Source organism: Rutidosis leptorrhynchoides, chromosome 7 (genome assembly GCF_046630445.1).
Source record: "Rutidosis leptorrhynchoides isolate AG116_Rl617_1_P2 chromosome 7, CSIRO_AGI_Rlap_v1, whole genome shotgun sequence".
Lineage (NCBI taxonomy): Eukaryota > Viridiplantae > Streptophyta > Magnoliopsida > Asterales > Asteraceae > Rutidosis > Rutidosis leptorrhynchoides.
In genome coordinates this window covers 368,202,760-368,215,101 of record NC_092339.1, presented here as the reverse complement: position 1 = coordinate 368,215,101, position 12,342 = coordinate 368,202,760, and the positions used below count along the sequence as shown (strand labels likewise).

At 34.0% G+C, this 12,342-nt stretch overlaps 2 protein-coding genes across 3 annotated transcripts; one reads left to right on the top strand and one right to left on the bottom strand.

The window, feature by feature from the left end:
* Positions 1-1,093: 1,093 nt before the first annotated feature.
* Positions 1,094-5,343, top strand: LOC139858575 (uncharacterized). The gene is made up of 7 exons (XM_071847414.1): positions 1,094-1,325; positions 2,243-2,608; positions 3,814-3,946; positions 4,064-4,200; positions 4,486-4,548; positions 4,641-4,709; positions 5,051-5,343. Exons 2-7 carry the CDS (start codon positions 2,417-2,419, stop codon positions 5,135-5,137), a joined length of 681 nt encoding a protein of 226 aa, XP_071703515.1. The 5' UTR covers positions 1,094-1,325; positions 2,243-2,416; the 3' UTR covers positions 5,138-5,343.
* A 1,039-nt stretch (positions 5,344-6,382) lies between these two features.
* LOC139856987 (ethylene receptor) lies at positions 6,383-12,162 on the bottom strand. 2 transcript variants are annotated; one of them, XM_071845700.1, is made up of 8 exons: positions 12,045-12,094; positions 11,834-11,923; positions 10,425-11,394; positions 9,480-9,848; positions 8,433-8,699; positions 8,224-8,351; positions 7,567-7,761; positions 6,383-6,966 (listed from the first exon to the last, which is right to left on the bottom strand). In XM_071845700.1, exons 3-8 carry the CDS (start codon positions 11,331-11,333, stop codon positions 6,609-6,611), a joined length of 2,226 nt encoding a protein of 741 aa, XP_071701801.1. In that variant the 5' UTR covers positions 11,334-11,394; positions 11,834-11,923; positions 12,045-12,094; the 3' UTR covers positions 6,383-6,608. The 2 variants fall into 2 exon arrangements, with proteins under 2 accessions (XP_071701801.1, XP_071701800.1); XM_071845699.1 differs by lacking the exon at positions 11,834-11,923 and having other exon boundaries at positions 12,045-12,162.
* Positions 12,163-12,342: the final 180 nt, after the last annotated feature.

The following is a 12,342-nucleotide window of genomic DNA, read 5'->3' as shown; positions in this document are numbered from 1 at the left end:
AGTTGATGATGATGAAGGTGACTTACAAAATCGATTAGGTGTTCAAGATTTATAATTTTGATTTCTTGATTTTATAGAAGTAGTATAAAACTAGGGTTTTTAATTTGGAATGATTAATATGAGATGATGTTGATGGGGATGAAAAGATAATAAATAATAAAGAAAAGAAATAAAATAAAAAGACTAAAGTACCCTCACATGCTTTGCACATGACTGAACAAACAACTGAAATTGACAGAAGCTAGACAGGAGGACGGGGGATGTATAATTGTGATACATTAGGGACGAGGGATGCACAAAAAAAACGAAAAAGGACGAGGAGTCAAAGTTGATGTAAACATCAGGGACGAGGAATGAAATTTTGTCTTTTAATTATAATGTACTCAGTATTTGTTATCGATTTTTGTGTTTCTTTTATAAGTTAATTAACGATTTCTTTTACCTTTGATGTGTTGATGGTCTTGCCCCCTCTACTAAACTGTTTAAGTTCCGCCACTGCAGGGGTGCTGTCCCTTGGACTCCGCCAGGAGCGCTGCCTCTTGTACCCTGTAAGGGAGTGTAGCTCCCTTGACCCCCGCTATTTTTTGTTGCATTATTGAGTCAACTTTTATGAACGTACACTCCACACTCACCAAATTCATTATTAAATACTCAATAACCCTTGCTTATATGCAAACAGCAACTACGTAAAATAATTATTGAATAACACTAAAATCACCAACATGATCCATAGTCTAAATTACTCTGTTTCATCCAATGAGCTCAGTACCATATTACCATAGCCTCCGGTAAGGTCAATGAAACTTGTACATTTCAAAATTCAAAATTTAACAAGAAGACAAAAGGACAGCTGACCCCACCCAAGCCGAGCTAAAAGCAAGAAGAAACCAGTATAGCCGGTTACCGGTGAACCAAAAAGAAGATTGTGTGTGATCGACCGTACACAGTGTGCGTGTGTCTTATTCATTTGCAGGTCGTTTCATTGGCAGTTGGTAAGCATTTAGTGTGTGTATAAGCGCATATATATACAAATATATATGTACATGTCTCTGTATGTATATTTTCTCTCTCTTCATATCTTTTGTGCTCTGTTTTTTCCAACAAATCAAGAATCTCGACTGATTTACAATTTCCCTCATCAAACCCACCAAATATCTCTCAAATTTCGTACATTTTTCTCTAAAAAAACAAATTCCCAGTAATAAAGTTCCAATATTTAACTCAAATTTGGAACTTGAGTTATATCATTAAACTTTGGCTTCCTTAATTTGACACACTTCATTTCTTGCTTATTTTGGTTCTGCTGCAATCTAGTGATGTTTGAGGTAATTGAGTATGGATTGTTATTGTTATAATGTTTATTTTCAATGCACTTTACATTATCAGTAAATTTTATGTGGCTAGTTGATTTTTATCTATTGTATATAAATTATGAACTTTTAATTGATAATAGTTTGTTTACCCAATTGGGTTTTGTTTAAATTTTTTCTTAAAGATTCAGAATACTCTTCTGAATTGATTTTAAAATGCATTTTACATTACCCATTAAGCTTAATGATTGATCTTCTGGATCAAGTTTGGATTTTTATGATAATAATAATAAAATTATGATAATGTATTAATTAATGCATAAAGTGTTTTATTTAAATTGGGTTATAGTGAAATTTGTATGATTGCTTACTTGGTTCAGATTTTTTCTTTTTTTCACAGATAAATTATTGATTTATTGAAATTTTCAAAAGTCAGGTGAATGTTTTGAAGATGGCTAAATAAGAATAATATTATTCTTATTAAATGGTTATATTGGGAATCAAATTGCAAATAAGAAATTTTGTAATAATTTTTATATCTAATATCTATTTCTATTTTATGATGTATGAGTATCCATTATTTTGATGCATTTATTGTTTTCAAACTGAATCCGTGATGGTGGTAGAGTAGAGAGATCCAATGACTTTGTGGGTCATTTTGCATTCAACATTCTCTTAAAAGTTTCGTGTCAGATTTTAAAGAATCCATTTTTTTAAGCTCAGATAAATAAGAATAAGAACTATCTCTCTCTCTCTCATCATTTCAAATTCAATTTCCTAAAAAAAGGTTTTGCTTCTTGATATGCATATAATCTTGTAAACCCATTTGAAGTTATATCAGTAAATGTAAATTTCATCATAAAGTTGCAAACTTGAGTTGATCATTCTAATCTTTTAAGGTTTCTAATGACAATTTCTTGATTTTTGATCAGGATTTTAAAGATGGTGAATTCCTATTTATGTAATTGAGCAATTTAGCAATTATCCATTTTGGGTGCATTTACCTTATTGCTTACTGTTATGGATTAGATAGGGGAATTGGGTTAAGTAAATTAAGATCATCAAAGATTAATTTAAAGATTTACGATTGTCGGGAATAAAGAAAAATGCTGGAACCCGAGTTATATTCGTCTAGAGTGTTCTCACCTTTTCGCGATGAAAGTGGGGACGAAGAGCTATCTGTTCTTCCTAGGCATACAAAAGTAATTGTAACAGGAAATAATCGAACAAAATCGGTTTTGGTGGGACTTCAAGGCGTCGTAAAGAAGGCTGTTGGTCTAGGTGGTTGGCATTGGCTGGTAATTTTTTTTATCTTTATCTTGCTTTAAATTCAATTTCATATTCATATATACAACCCTTTGTTACTTTGAATCTTTTGGTCACACTAATTAAGGAGAATAAAGTGGAAATGGCATGCCAAAATGATTAAAATTGTACATGGGACCATCATTGTTGGATTTTTGTTCAAATAATATTGTTACTTGTAGTGGTGACAGTACATGTAATCAATTGTAGCATCATTATACTAAAGTGTATGCTTTTTCTTGAGGTTTTTGGTTCTATGCTACAATTTTATTTAAAGGTGGTCTTTTTATTTTTGCAAATTTCAGCAAATCCTGTTATAAGTGTTTCAAAAATTGCAACTTTCCCTTTACTTGTTGCAAGCTAAATGACTTATTGGCTGTTTATCATTTTCATAACTAAAATTTTGTGATTGTATCAATTCTTGTGATTAGATATTTTTATTTTGTCATCATTCAAGGGTATAATTGATAATTTGAAGGGGTATCAAGAAAGTGATGTGCTTTTTCTTCAGATTTTGGTTGTTATATGCTTCTTTCAATATACTACTAGTAGACTACTAGATGAGATGACTATTGTACCCCCAACATATTTTAAGCAATAAAAAATTGCAACAACTTCTTTTTTAGATGTCATGAAATTTGTAACTTTCCCCCTTTTCCTGTTTCAAGCTGCAGTAACTGATTTGCTGGTAACATGTAAGTTAAGTGACAATATGAAATTATAGTTTTATACAAATTATTAGTTTATATATAGATTGTTGTTGTAGCATAATTAATACTGTTGTACCCCTTGGGCCATTAATATTCTCTTATGATTTCCAGTGTTGCAAAAGTCGACCGTCGTGCTCGACTAGTCGTTTTGGTTAGTAGCCCGACTTGTTTCACCTAAAAACGTGTAAAAAGTTGGTCAACGCTAGAAAGTCTTATCAAAGTCGGCCAAAGTCAGTCAAATGCAGTCTGTGTCGGTCAAAGTCAAGGTTGATCAAAGTTAAGGTCAAAATTTCAATATTTTTTAAATTTGGATTTTGGGCCTATATTTATTTTATGTTTGAAATAATTTATGTGTAATATAAAGTCAACGTTGATCAATATCGACTAGTCCCTGATGGTGCTGATTGTAGATCACAAGATGCCTATATTTTGTGAAAATATATTAAAAGTAGTTTACACGTGTGACAAAATGGTCAAACTTTGACCAGGTTTTGAAAAATGGAGTTGAAGTGAAGCTACAAAGGAATGCTTTGAGTGTTCTTGAACCACCAACGGGTCAGGAAGAAGATGATGAATATGAATTTGATATTTCAAGCAGCAGCGATGATGTTAACGAGTTTCGTAAGTTTTATTATGCAATCTCAAACATTGAAAATTAAACAAAGGCTAAAACTTTTAGCCTAGTTATGCATAAAATTTCCATTGTCAATTTTAAGTTGATTTGTTCTTGATTGACAGCCACTGCTACAGAATTTGGTAAACTGAACAAACCAAGAGTTCGTTACTCGAAACCGTGGGGTCCATCTCCATCGATTAAGTCTGCTAGTCGTAATGGTTGCAGAGAAACTCAATCAGATGTGCATGCTTGTTATCCTGTAAGTTAAAATAAAGTTAACTAAATATACTTTTCTTACTATACACCTACCTGGTAAGCCCTTATATAAAACATGAATCAAAAGGCAGTAGTTTGACTTATTTGGTCAAAATATGCATTTTGGGAAACTTATCAAACTTTGAACACATACTACAAAAGTAGTCTATTTTACCTAATTAGTTGATTTGCATATATCTAAAATAAACCAAGTGAATAATATTTTAAATTTTATTTATGTGCATATTTTTGATTTCTAATATCATGATGCTTTCCTATGGACGAGCAGAAGGTCAACTTCTCAAAGCTAGGAACGAACACTCTATGGCGATATTACAGTACCTTTAACCTCGTGAGTCTCGTATATAAAACCATCTATACCGCCATTTCATTTTTTTCCACAAATAATTTTAATTTGTGATCCTTTTCTTTCTTTTTATTTAGGGTAACATTCACTCTAATCCAACAAAGGAACAGCTGGTTAACGCGGTTCACAAACATTTTGCCTACCAGGTCCCTCTTGCGTTCTTTTGCTCTTCTCATGTTCATATACAAACGGCCACAAGAGGTCTCAAGTGGCCCGAGAAAGGGTTGAAAATGGTCTAAGAGATAACAGATTAGGCCACGTATATCTGAGTAAAAATGAACAGAGAGAACCTTATCTGTTTACTAGTTTTAAGTTAATATACAAATGGGTCTTAGATCATGTTTTATTTTTAAACATGTCAAACCAAAAGAAACTGTCAAAAACTGTTTTAGATCAACTTTATTTGCCTTATATTTTATATACTTACCGTTGACTTTTTTTATATTTTATATACATACTGTTGACTTTTTTTTATCTGTTGCTACAGAAAGTGAGTGAAATGGAAGCAATAATGGAGTTCATCAACGCAGCCAAGAGGCGAAAATCTGGAAGAAATCACAGGGATCGAAATTGAAATTCATAGAGGATTTTCATCGTTTCTAGTTGTGAGAGTGCGCGTGTGTGTTGTTTGTGTATACATAATGTTATCCTAACCGATTAGCACAACTCTTAATTTTAGACGAATTAACCAGAGGTAGAATCGAGTTTCTCGGCTTTAAGATGTTATCTATATCATCTTCAACCTTGTAATATCTGGGGAAGATTTAATTTACTAGTAGTAATATATATAAAAAACGTTTCTTAATCTCTTTGATGTATAAATTAGCTCAAGTTTTATTTACAACATGAAATAGAGTTTGTGGTAATGTAATGCTTCCAAGTAACTAAACATACAAAATTGTCATATGTACTAGATGATAACAACAAACTAAATTAATAAGACCATTTTCAATAACAATAATAAAAAAAGTAATGTGAATCAAATTAAATATTGAAAGATATTTCATTTCATCTTTCAAAAGCTACTTTAGAGTATTTCGAGCATGATTCTCATACGCTATCATATTTTTCTGAAGGTAAAGTTAGTACAATAATCATAGAACTATAATATTTTTTTTTTTTTTAATAATCTTGCTTGCCAACCACTGTGAACAAAATGTAATCGTCACAAATGATGTTCACCTTTAATTTCATGTGTAATTCCTGCATAATGGAATCACAACCATTCCAATTCCAAAACTCATTTCCCCCTTTTTCTTTTTTAGAACAACATAAAAACTATAACAACCACATGGTTTTGAATCAAGCTTGCGATCATACAGCGAACAGTGTAATCATGACGCCATGGTAAATGGACTATATCAAAAACCTCATTCCATACCGTTTGCAAACAAGCACAACAAGCATCACAATAATTATGTGATCATCAGACCCTAATGCTAACTCAAGGGTATCATACAAGTTTTGCATCCAATTCTAGTTCTACCTAAAAGCATGAGGTTAAAATGATATATTATTTTATATTATTTTGATTAAAATCCATCAACAAATTCATTTTTAACCCAACTACTAACTTGAGTTTAACTTCTATAATAAGATCAAGTTAAGATTATAATAAGCACAATCAACAACAACAACAACAACCAACAACAACAACAACAACAACAACAAAACCCAATACCACATAAGTGGTGTATGAGAGAGGTGAGATGTAGACAATCTTTCCCCTATCCGAGAATAAAGACAAGTCATTTATCCACCTAGAGTGAAAACACTCTCAAAAAAGTAGAGATATAATAAGCACAATCCTTGATGACAAAAGATAGCTCCTAGCATAAATGAAACATCAAACCGAAAATGACTTTTAAGTGACCAGAGTGTTTTATTTCTTAATACAATACAATTATATGCAACAAATTGCGTACCAATCAGCATGTTGTAGCTTGTTTCAAAAACATCAACCACCAATTACTTTGTGACAACAACAAAATCTACAAGTACAACCCCGAAAAACATTCATTGAGGGGCGAAAAATACCATGGTTACTAAGCTTCTAGAAGAACCTTCTTATGTTGTATTAGCTCAGATAAAGCAACTCTCATTTTCTCCATGGAAATGGGTTTGAGTATAACTCCATCCATTCCCACTCTCAGTAAAGATTCCTTTGAGGCCTTATCGGTGTTGCCAGTAAGAGCTACTATGAGTGGCTTTTCGTGACGTTTTGTGAACTTTTCATGCACAATTCGTGCAATATTATAACTGTGAGAACCAGGTAACGAGACGTCCATAAAAATGACCTTGTGGTCTTTGGTGATGACTTGTAAGCATTCTTCACCTGAGGTAACCGTTGTCACATCACAACCAAGGTGCACTAGCAGTCCTTTGGTGGCTGTTCTGCTAACCCTGCATATATATTTGATGAAAGTAAAGGTTAGTCAAAGGTCAAAGGTCAAAATTAACTATGCATGTAGCGTATATTACACATGGAAAAAGTTGAGCTAAAAGGCAATCAGGTGAAAATAGGGATGGCACGTGCGCGCAAAACGGGCACAGATCCTCTATACCTGCGACCCACCCGCCATGTTTTTTTATGTACCTATCAGGGCCCGTTTACGAGAATGAACGAGATGGATTATTTATATAAATGGGTATACTTGGGAGTATTTCAAATGAGTATCACGAAATTGTGTATCGGATTTTATCCACAACGGATCAAATATATCCCCGACCCGCCCACGACCCACCAGCGACCTACAAACGGGTGAAAAAAATTACCCGTACCCTACCCGCGGGTGTAATTTTTCGAATTTACCCGCCGGTCACGGGTTTCTTCTCGTCCATTGCCATCCCTAGTGGAAAATTGTCTATAGTCGTATTTGAATGCATACTTCCTTAAAGTAATTGACATTCAAATGTACATAACTATTGCAACAATTTTATTTTTGTATTCATAATTTAACAAAATCCATCTTGATATCTTTAATCAAAATTAGTGGGTCTCACCCGTTATCATCGATGACTAGAACTTTGAGTCCAGGAAAACTTGTCTGTCCAAGTTTAGGTGGAAGTCTCATATGAGGAAGCCGAGATTCATTTAAACGAGTAGGAAATCCAAGTTTGACGTAAAAAATTGCAGTAGATCCCTTGCCAACACCTTCACTTTCAATCCATATATTACCTTCCATAAGATTCACGAATCTGCATCAACACAAGACATAACCAAAGACAATAGAGATCCATGATTATCAATATTGTTTTTGTTTATCAAGTCATAATTTAATACGTAATGAAATGGAATGGACCAAAATAAGGAATGATAAAAGCCTGTGTGTTTATCATGTAGAAAAGAAATCAACCACTGCTTATAAAGTTGAGATATTTTTTCTTGATTGATTTTAATTAGTGTTTGGATAACCTAATAACATCAATCTTATATTTACCAGTTCAATTACATTATTTATGTGTTTATCAAAACTATGATGTGCCACATTTATTTGTGGAGTTTTCAAACTATCTATCAACTGTATTAAACATCGCTTTACTACAAGAAACATGAATTTTTGTTTTTTGCCCTTTTTTTATTTTGAAATCTGAATAAATGACTTCACTAGTTTTAAAAAAACTAATGAAAAATTACATTTACTTAAGCAACACAATTACCTTTTACAAATGGCAAGGCCAAGTCCATTACTACTTGGATTTTTAGATGCTGGTGACTGGCTTTCGGTAAATTTAGTAAACAATTTAGGAATGTCTTGTTGACTAATTCCAATCCCCGTATCTTTTACCTACATTAAAAAGTGCAGTTAAGAACTAAACTAAAAAAGTAACTAGCAAACAAGAGCTCAAGAAAATGATGAAAAACAAACCTGAACACGCATATAGAAACTACTATCACCAGTGATAGGAAAAAAGTCGGGAGATCGCGGGTCCCTCAAAGAATCTGGTTTTGCTATTATGGCAGAAATCGAAATGCTGCCCTCTTTTGTGAATTTAACAGCATTACCAACAATATTTAAAATTACTTGCATAAGTCTCTTCTCATCACCAACAGCGTTTTCAGGTAAATCTGGAGCAAGGCTCAGTGTGATATACAATCGTTTGACTGATGCAACCGGCCTTATCAAATTTAGAACCTTTAAAAAGAAGCACAAATTTATCAACAAACTATTTAAAGATGTGTGTGTATGTGTAAACTGAAGGAGATTGCACTATTAATTAGTAAAATGCAAAAAAAGGTTTTAAAGTTTTGGAGCAACGGGTATGTTTGATTATTCGAAATTATCAAATTTAAGTACTAATATAATCAGATACTAAATTATCGGAACGTAAATATGATGTTTTGTGATTTTTAGTCGCAATAATCAGGTAATCATTACAAGTTGCAAATTCAAACATATATAACAAAAATGACTATACAGTGAATCTGAAGCGATGTAATCAACGCAAGGTTGCAAAAATCTCTACTCGGAGGGTACTCGTTCGGGACGTTTTAGGGAGTACTCGGCAACTCGGGGAGTACTCGGATGTTGACTAAGTTTGAATTTGACCGAATTTGGCAGAGTGTTGACCAATTTTGACTGATCTTCCAAGTTTTGGCCGAGTTTCGATGGATTTTCCGAGTAACTCCGAGTTTGACCAACATTGACTGAGTTTGACCGTGTTTAACCGAGTACTTGCTGAGTACTCGGATGTTGACTAAGTTTGACTTTGACCGATTTTGGCCGAGTTTTGACCAATTTTGACTATTTTCAGAGATTTGGTTGAGTTTTGACGGATTTCCCGAGTAATCCCGAGTTTTGGCCGAGATTGGCAGAGTTTGACCGACTTCGACCGAGTTTGCCTGAATTTGACCAAGTTTGACCAAGTACTCGCCGCCGAGTAATTCCGAGTTCTACAACACTGAATCAACGTACCTCTTTGAAGAGAGCATGAAGGTTGAAAGTTGCAATATCAAGCTCAAGGCTGCCATCTTCCAACTTTGAAAGATCTAATACGTCATTTATTAGTGTGGCAAGCAAATTACTACTTTTAAGAATGGTCTCAACCATGAGACGTTGTTCGGGTGTCAAATCAGTTTCTTGTAACAATGACGAAAGAGCAATAATTGCATGCATAGGAGTTCGCATTTCGTGGTTCATAACCGCAAGGAAATCGTTACGTGCACGAACAGCAGTTTCGGCTTCTCTTCTTGCAAGATCAAGCGCCACGTTTTGCTCCATAAGCAAATCCCGGGCCCTCGTAGACTCTTCTAGGATCGCAGCATGTGAAAGCGCAACAGCGACCTAATAACAAACAATTAGATAAGGAACAAAATTAACCTTATTAATGTGTCCACATAGGGTTAATAAAACAAGCTAGAGGTGGCAAGATGGGTGGGACATGATGGATAGGTAACGGGTCAAACAATCATTTATAGGTATCAGTCATGCGGGCAAAGTCAAGGTCGATTGACCCACATATACCTTTGTACTTTTCCTAAAAGAACTGTTTATGAACAAGCTAGAGGTGGCAAGATGGGTAGGTCATGATGGATAGGTAACGGGTCAAGCAATCATTTTTGGGTACTGGTCATGCGGGCAAAGTCAAGGTCGGTTGACCTACATATACCTCTGTACTTAGTTACTAACCTAAAGAATTGTTCGTAGATGATAAATCTATAATTATAATTGTAAAACAATATAATTCCAACGCTAACCTAGACATTCGAATAAAAAATGATGCATGAGGATGTATTTGCATTAAAAGTAGACTTCGGGTGACATTTAATACATTCCATGTTTAGTTAAGTGATTGATTTGACCCATTTAAGATACTCCGTAGCATGCAATGTCAAATTTTACATAAAAAAATATACAGACCTGATCAGCAACAACTTCAACAAGCTCCAACTCATGAACGTGCCACTGCCTAGCACTGTCCGAAGGAAGCATCAAAACCATTAACGCATAACGTTTTGTTGTAAGTTCTGGCCAATCGTAGATTTGGAAATTGTTGAGATGTAAAAGCGGGACCCGCACAGCAACAACCTCCCCAGGCATATATTTACCAGAAGTTGGGCGTAATCTAGCAACCGGACTATTAGGCGATATCTTAACCGCACGATTAGTGCTAAAAACTTGATTAATTGCAGGCGATTGAATCGGAACCGTAAAGCCAACAGGATTTTGATGACGAAGAGTATAAGAAAGTTGAAGTTCTAAACCACTTCGAGTCGGCATCCAAAGAGCACACTCTTCTAACCCTAATGTTCTTCCTAATTCAACCAGTGTGGTCTTTAATATAGTATGTCTGTTAAGGGTGCTTCTGATTTCATGAGTTAGCATCCTAACATGTCGACCCGTTTCTTCTTGGGTACGAATAAGACCCATTTCACGATCAAGCTCAGCAGCCTTATTTTTCAAGAACAATTCACGAGTTTTCACGCTTAGTAAATCAGGGATTACGTGTACTAATGTAAGTGCAGTTGCACAAGATACTAAAGCGGTTAAGAGTTTTGCAGTTGTCATAACAATGGCTACTGTTCTTGTATGCACATTGAATGTCCATAAGTTGATTAAGTGTGTCATTCCACAAAGTACAATAAACGCACCAAACTGAACGAGTACCCATTTATAGGGGAAAACTGCTGATTTTTTAACGAAGTATATTAACTCTAATGGAATCGAGAAATAAGCAAGAGCAATAAAGAAATCAGATATGTACTGATATTTCATCAACAGGTCATCTGGTGGCCATATTGGCTCTAAACAACAAGATTCGGATTCCATTGTCAGCTGTAAAAACGGTAGAACCACTTTTATAGACGAAAACTAATCACAATCACAACATCTGGAAAAAAAAAAAAAAAAAAAAAAAAAAACATTTCAAGTTAACCAGTAAATAAATTAACCAATAAAAGGGCAATTCTTCATAAACAATAAATATGAAGACAAAATTGACCTGATGAAACAGCCAATAGGAGATCAGATACTGATTTACTTAACAGAGAACTGGTATCTAAATCTATAAAAAAAAATTAAAAAAAAAAAAAAATATACAGAAAACAACTACAAAAGCTGCATATTCAGTACTAATAACATGATATCCACCCATACCTAATAGATTTGTTAATTGGTAAATATTATCATACAGAGGACTTACATTTCTATTGACAGGTTATGCAGAGTCAACAATTAGGGCACCATGAACTCAATTAAAGTACAAATTGCACGAAATGATATGAATAAATTAATTCCAGTACATCTGAATTAGTGAATTAGATACTTACGCATTCAAAATCCAACTTCTATGAGCTCTAATTAGAAATTTTGAAACTCTCCACGTGTAATTACAAACTAATTACAGCTCATGGTATGATCTATATAAAGTGGAAGTCAATGCGAATTAGAACAAAAAGCGCAAAAAACGCAAAAAATTAACAAACTCGTATACTAAACCCTAGAAAAGAAGTCGATATATGTAGGAGAGAAGCGTTATACCTTGAGTAGTAAGCTTTGTTAATCAGTAGCGAATCGTTAATTTGAGGTAAAAACATGAAAATAATATTGTACGAATATGAAATCGATGAAGTTAGTTGAGTGAAGACGACTTTAGAAGCCGACAATTGAAGTGGATATAGATACAGAGATATATATGTATAGAGAGAGAAACTATCAAAATCCATTTCGTTTTCACACTAAGGTTAGCTACTCGTACTTGATTGGTTAAAAACTATTTGAAGACCATTTACGAAATGAGTTCGAGTCAAACTCATATACTAGGCTACAATCGAGCCGA

Bases quoted from the DNA above. Each gene is read 5' to 3' on its own strand.
- LOC139856987 (XM_071845699.1), bottom strand. From the start codon at position 11,333: ATGGAATCCGAATCTTGTTGTTTAGAGCCAATATGGCCACCAGATGAC. The intron at 8,352-8,432 runs GTTTGTTTTTCA...TTTTTAATGTAG, and splicing joins GTTTCTATATGCGTGTTCAG to GTAAAAGATACGGGGATTGG. The intron at 7,762-8,223 runs GTAATTGTGTTG...GTGTTGATGCAG, and splicing joins GGCCTTGCCATTTGTAAAAG to ATTCGTGAATCTTATGGAAG.
- LOC139858575 (XM_071847414.1), top strand. From the start codon at position 2,417: ATGCTGGAACCCGAGTTATATTCGTCTAGAGTGTTCTCACCTTTTCGC. The intron at 2,609-3,813 runs GTAATTTTTTTT...AACTTTGACCAG, and splicing joins TAGGTGGTTGGCATTGGCTG to GTTTTGAAAAATGGAGTTGA. The intron at 3,947-4,063 runs GTAAGTTTTATT...CTTGATTGACAG, and splicing joins CGATGATGTTAACGAGTTTC to CCACTGCTACAGAATTTGGT.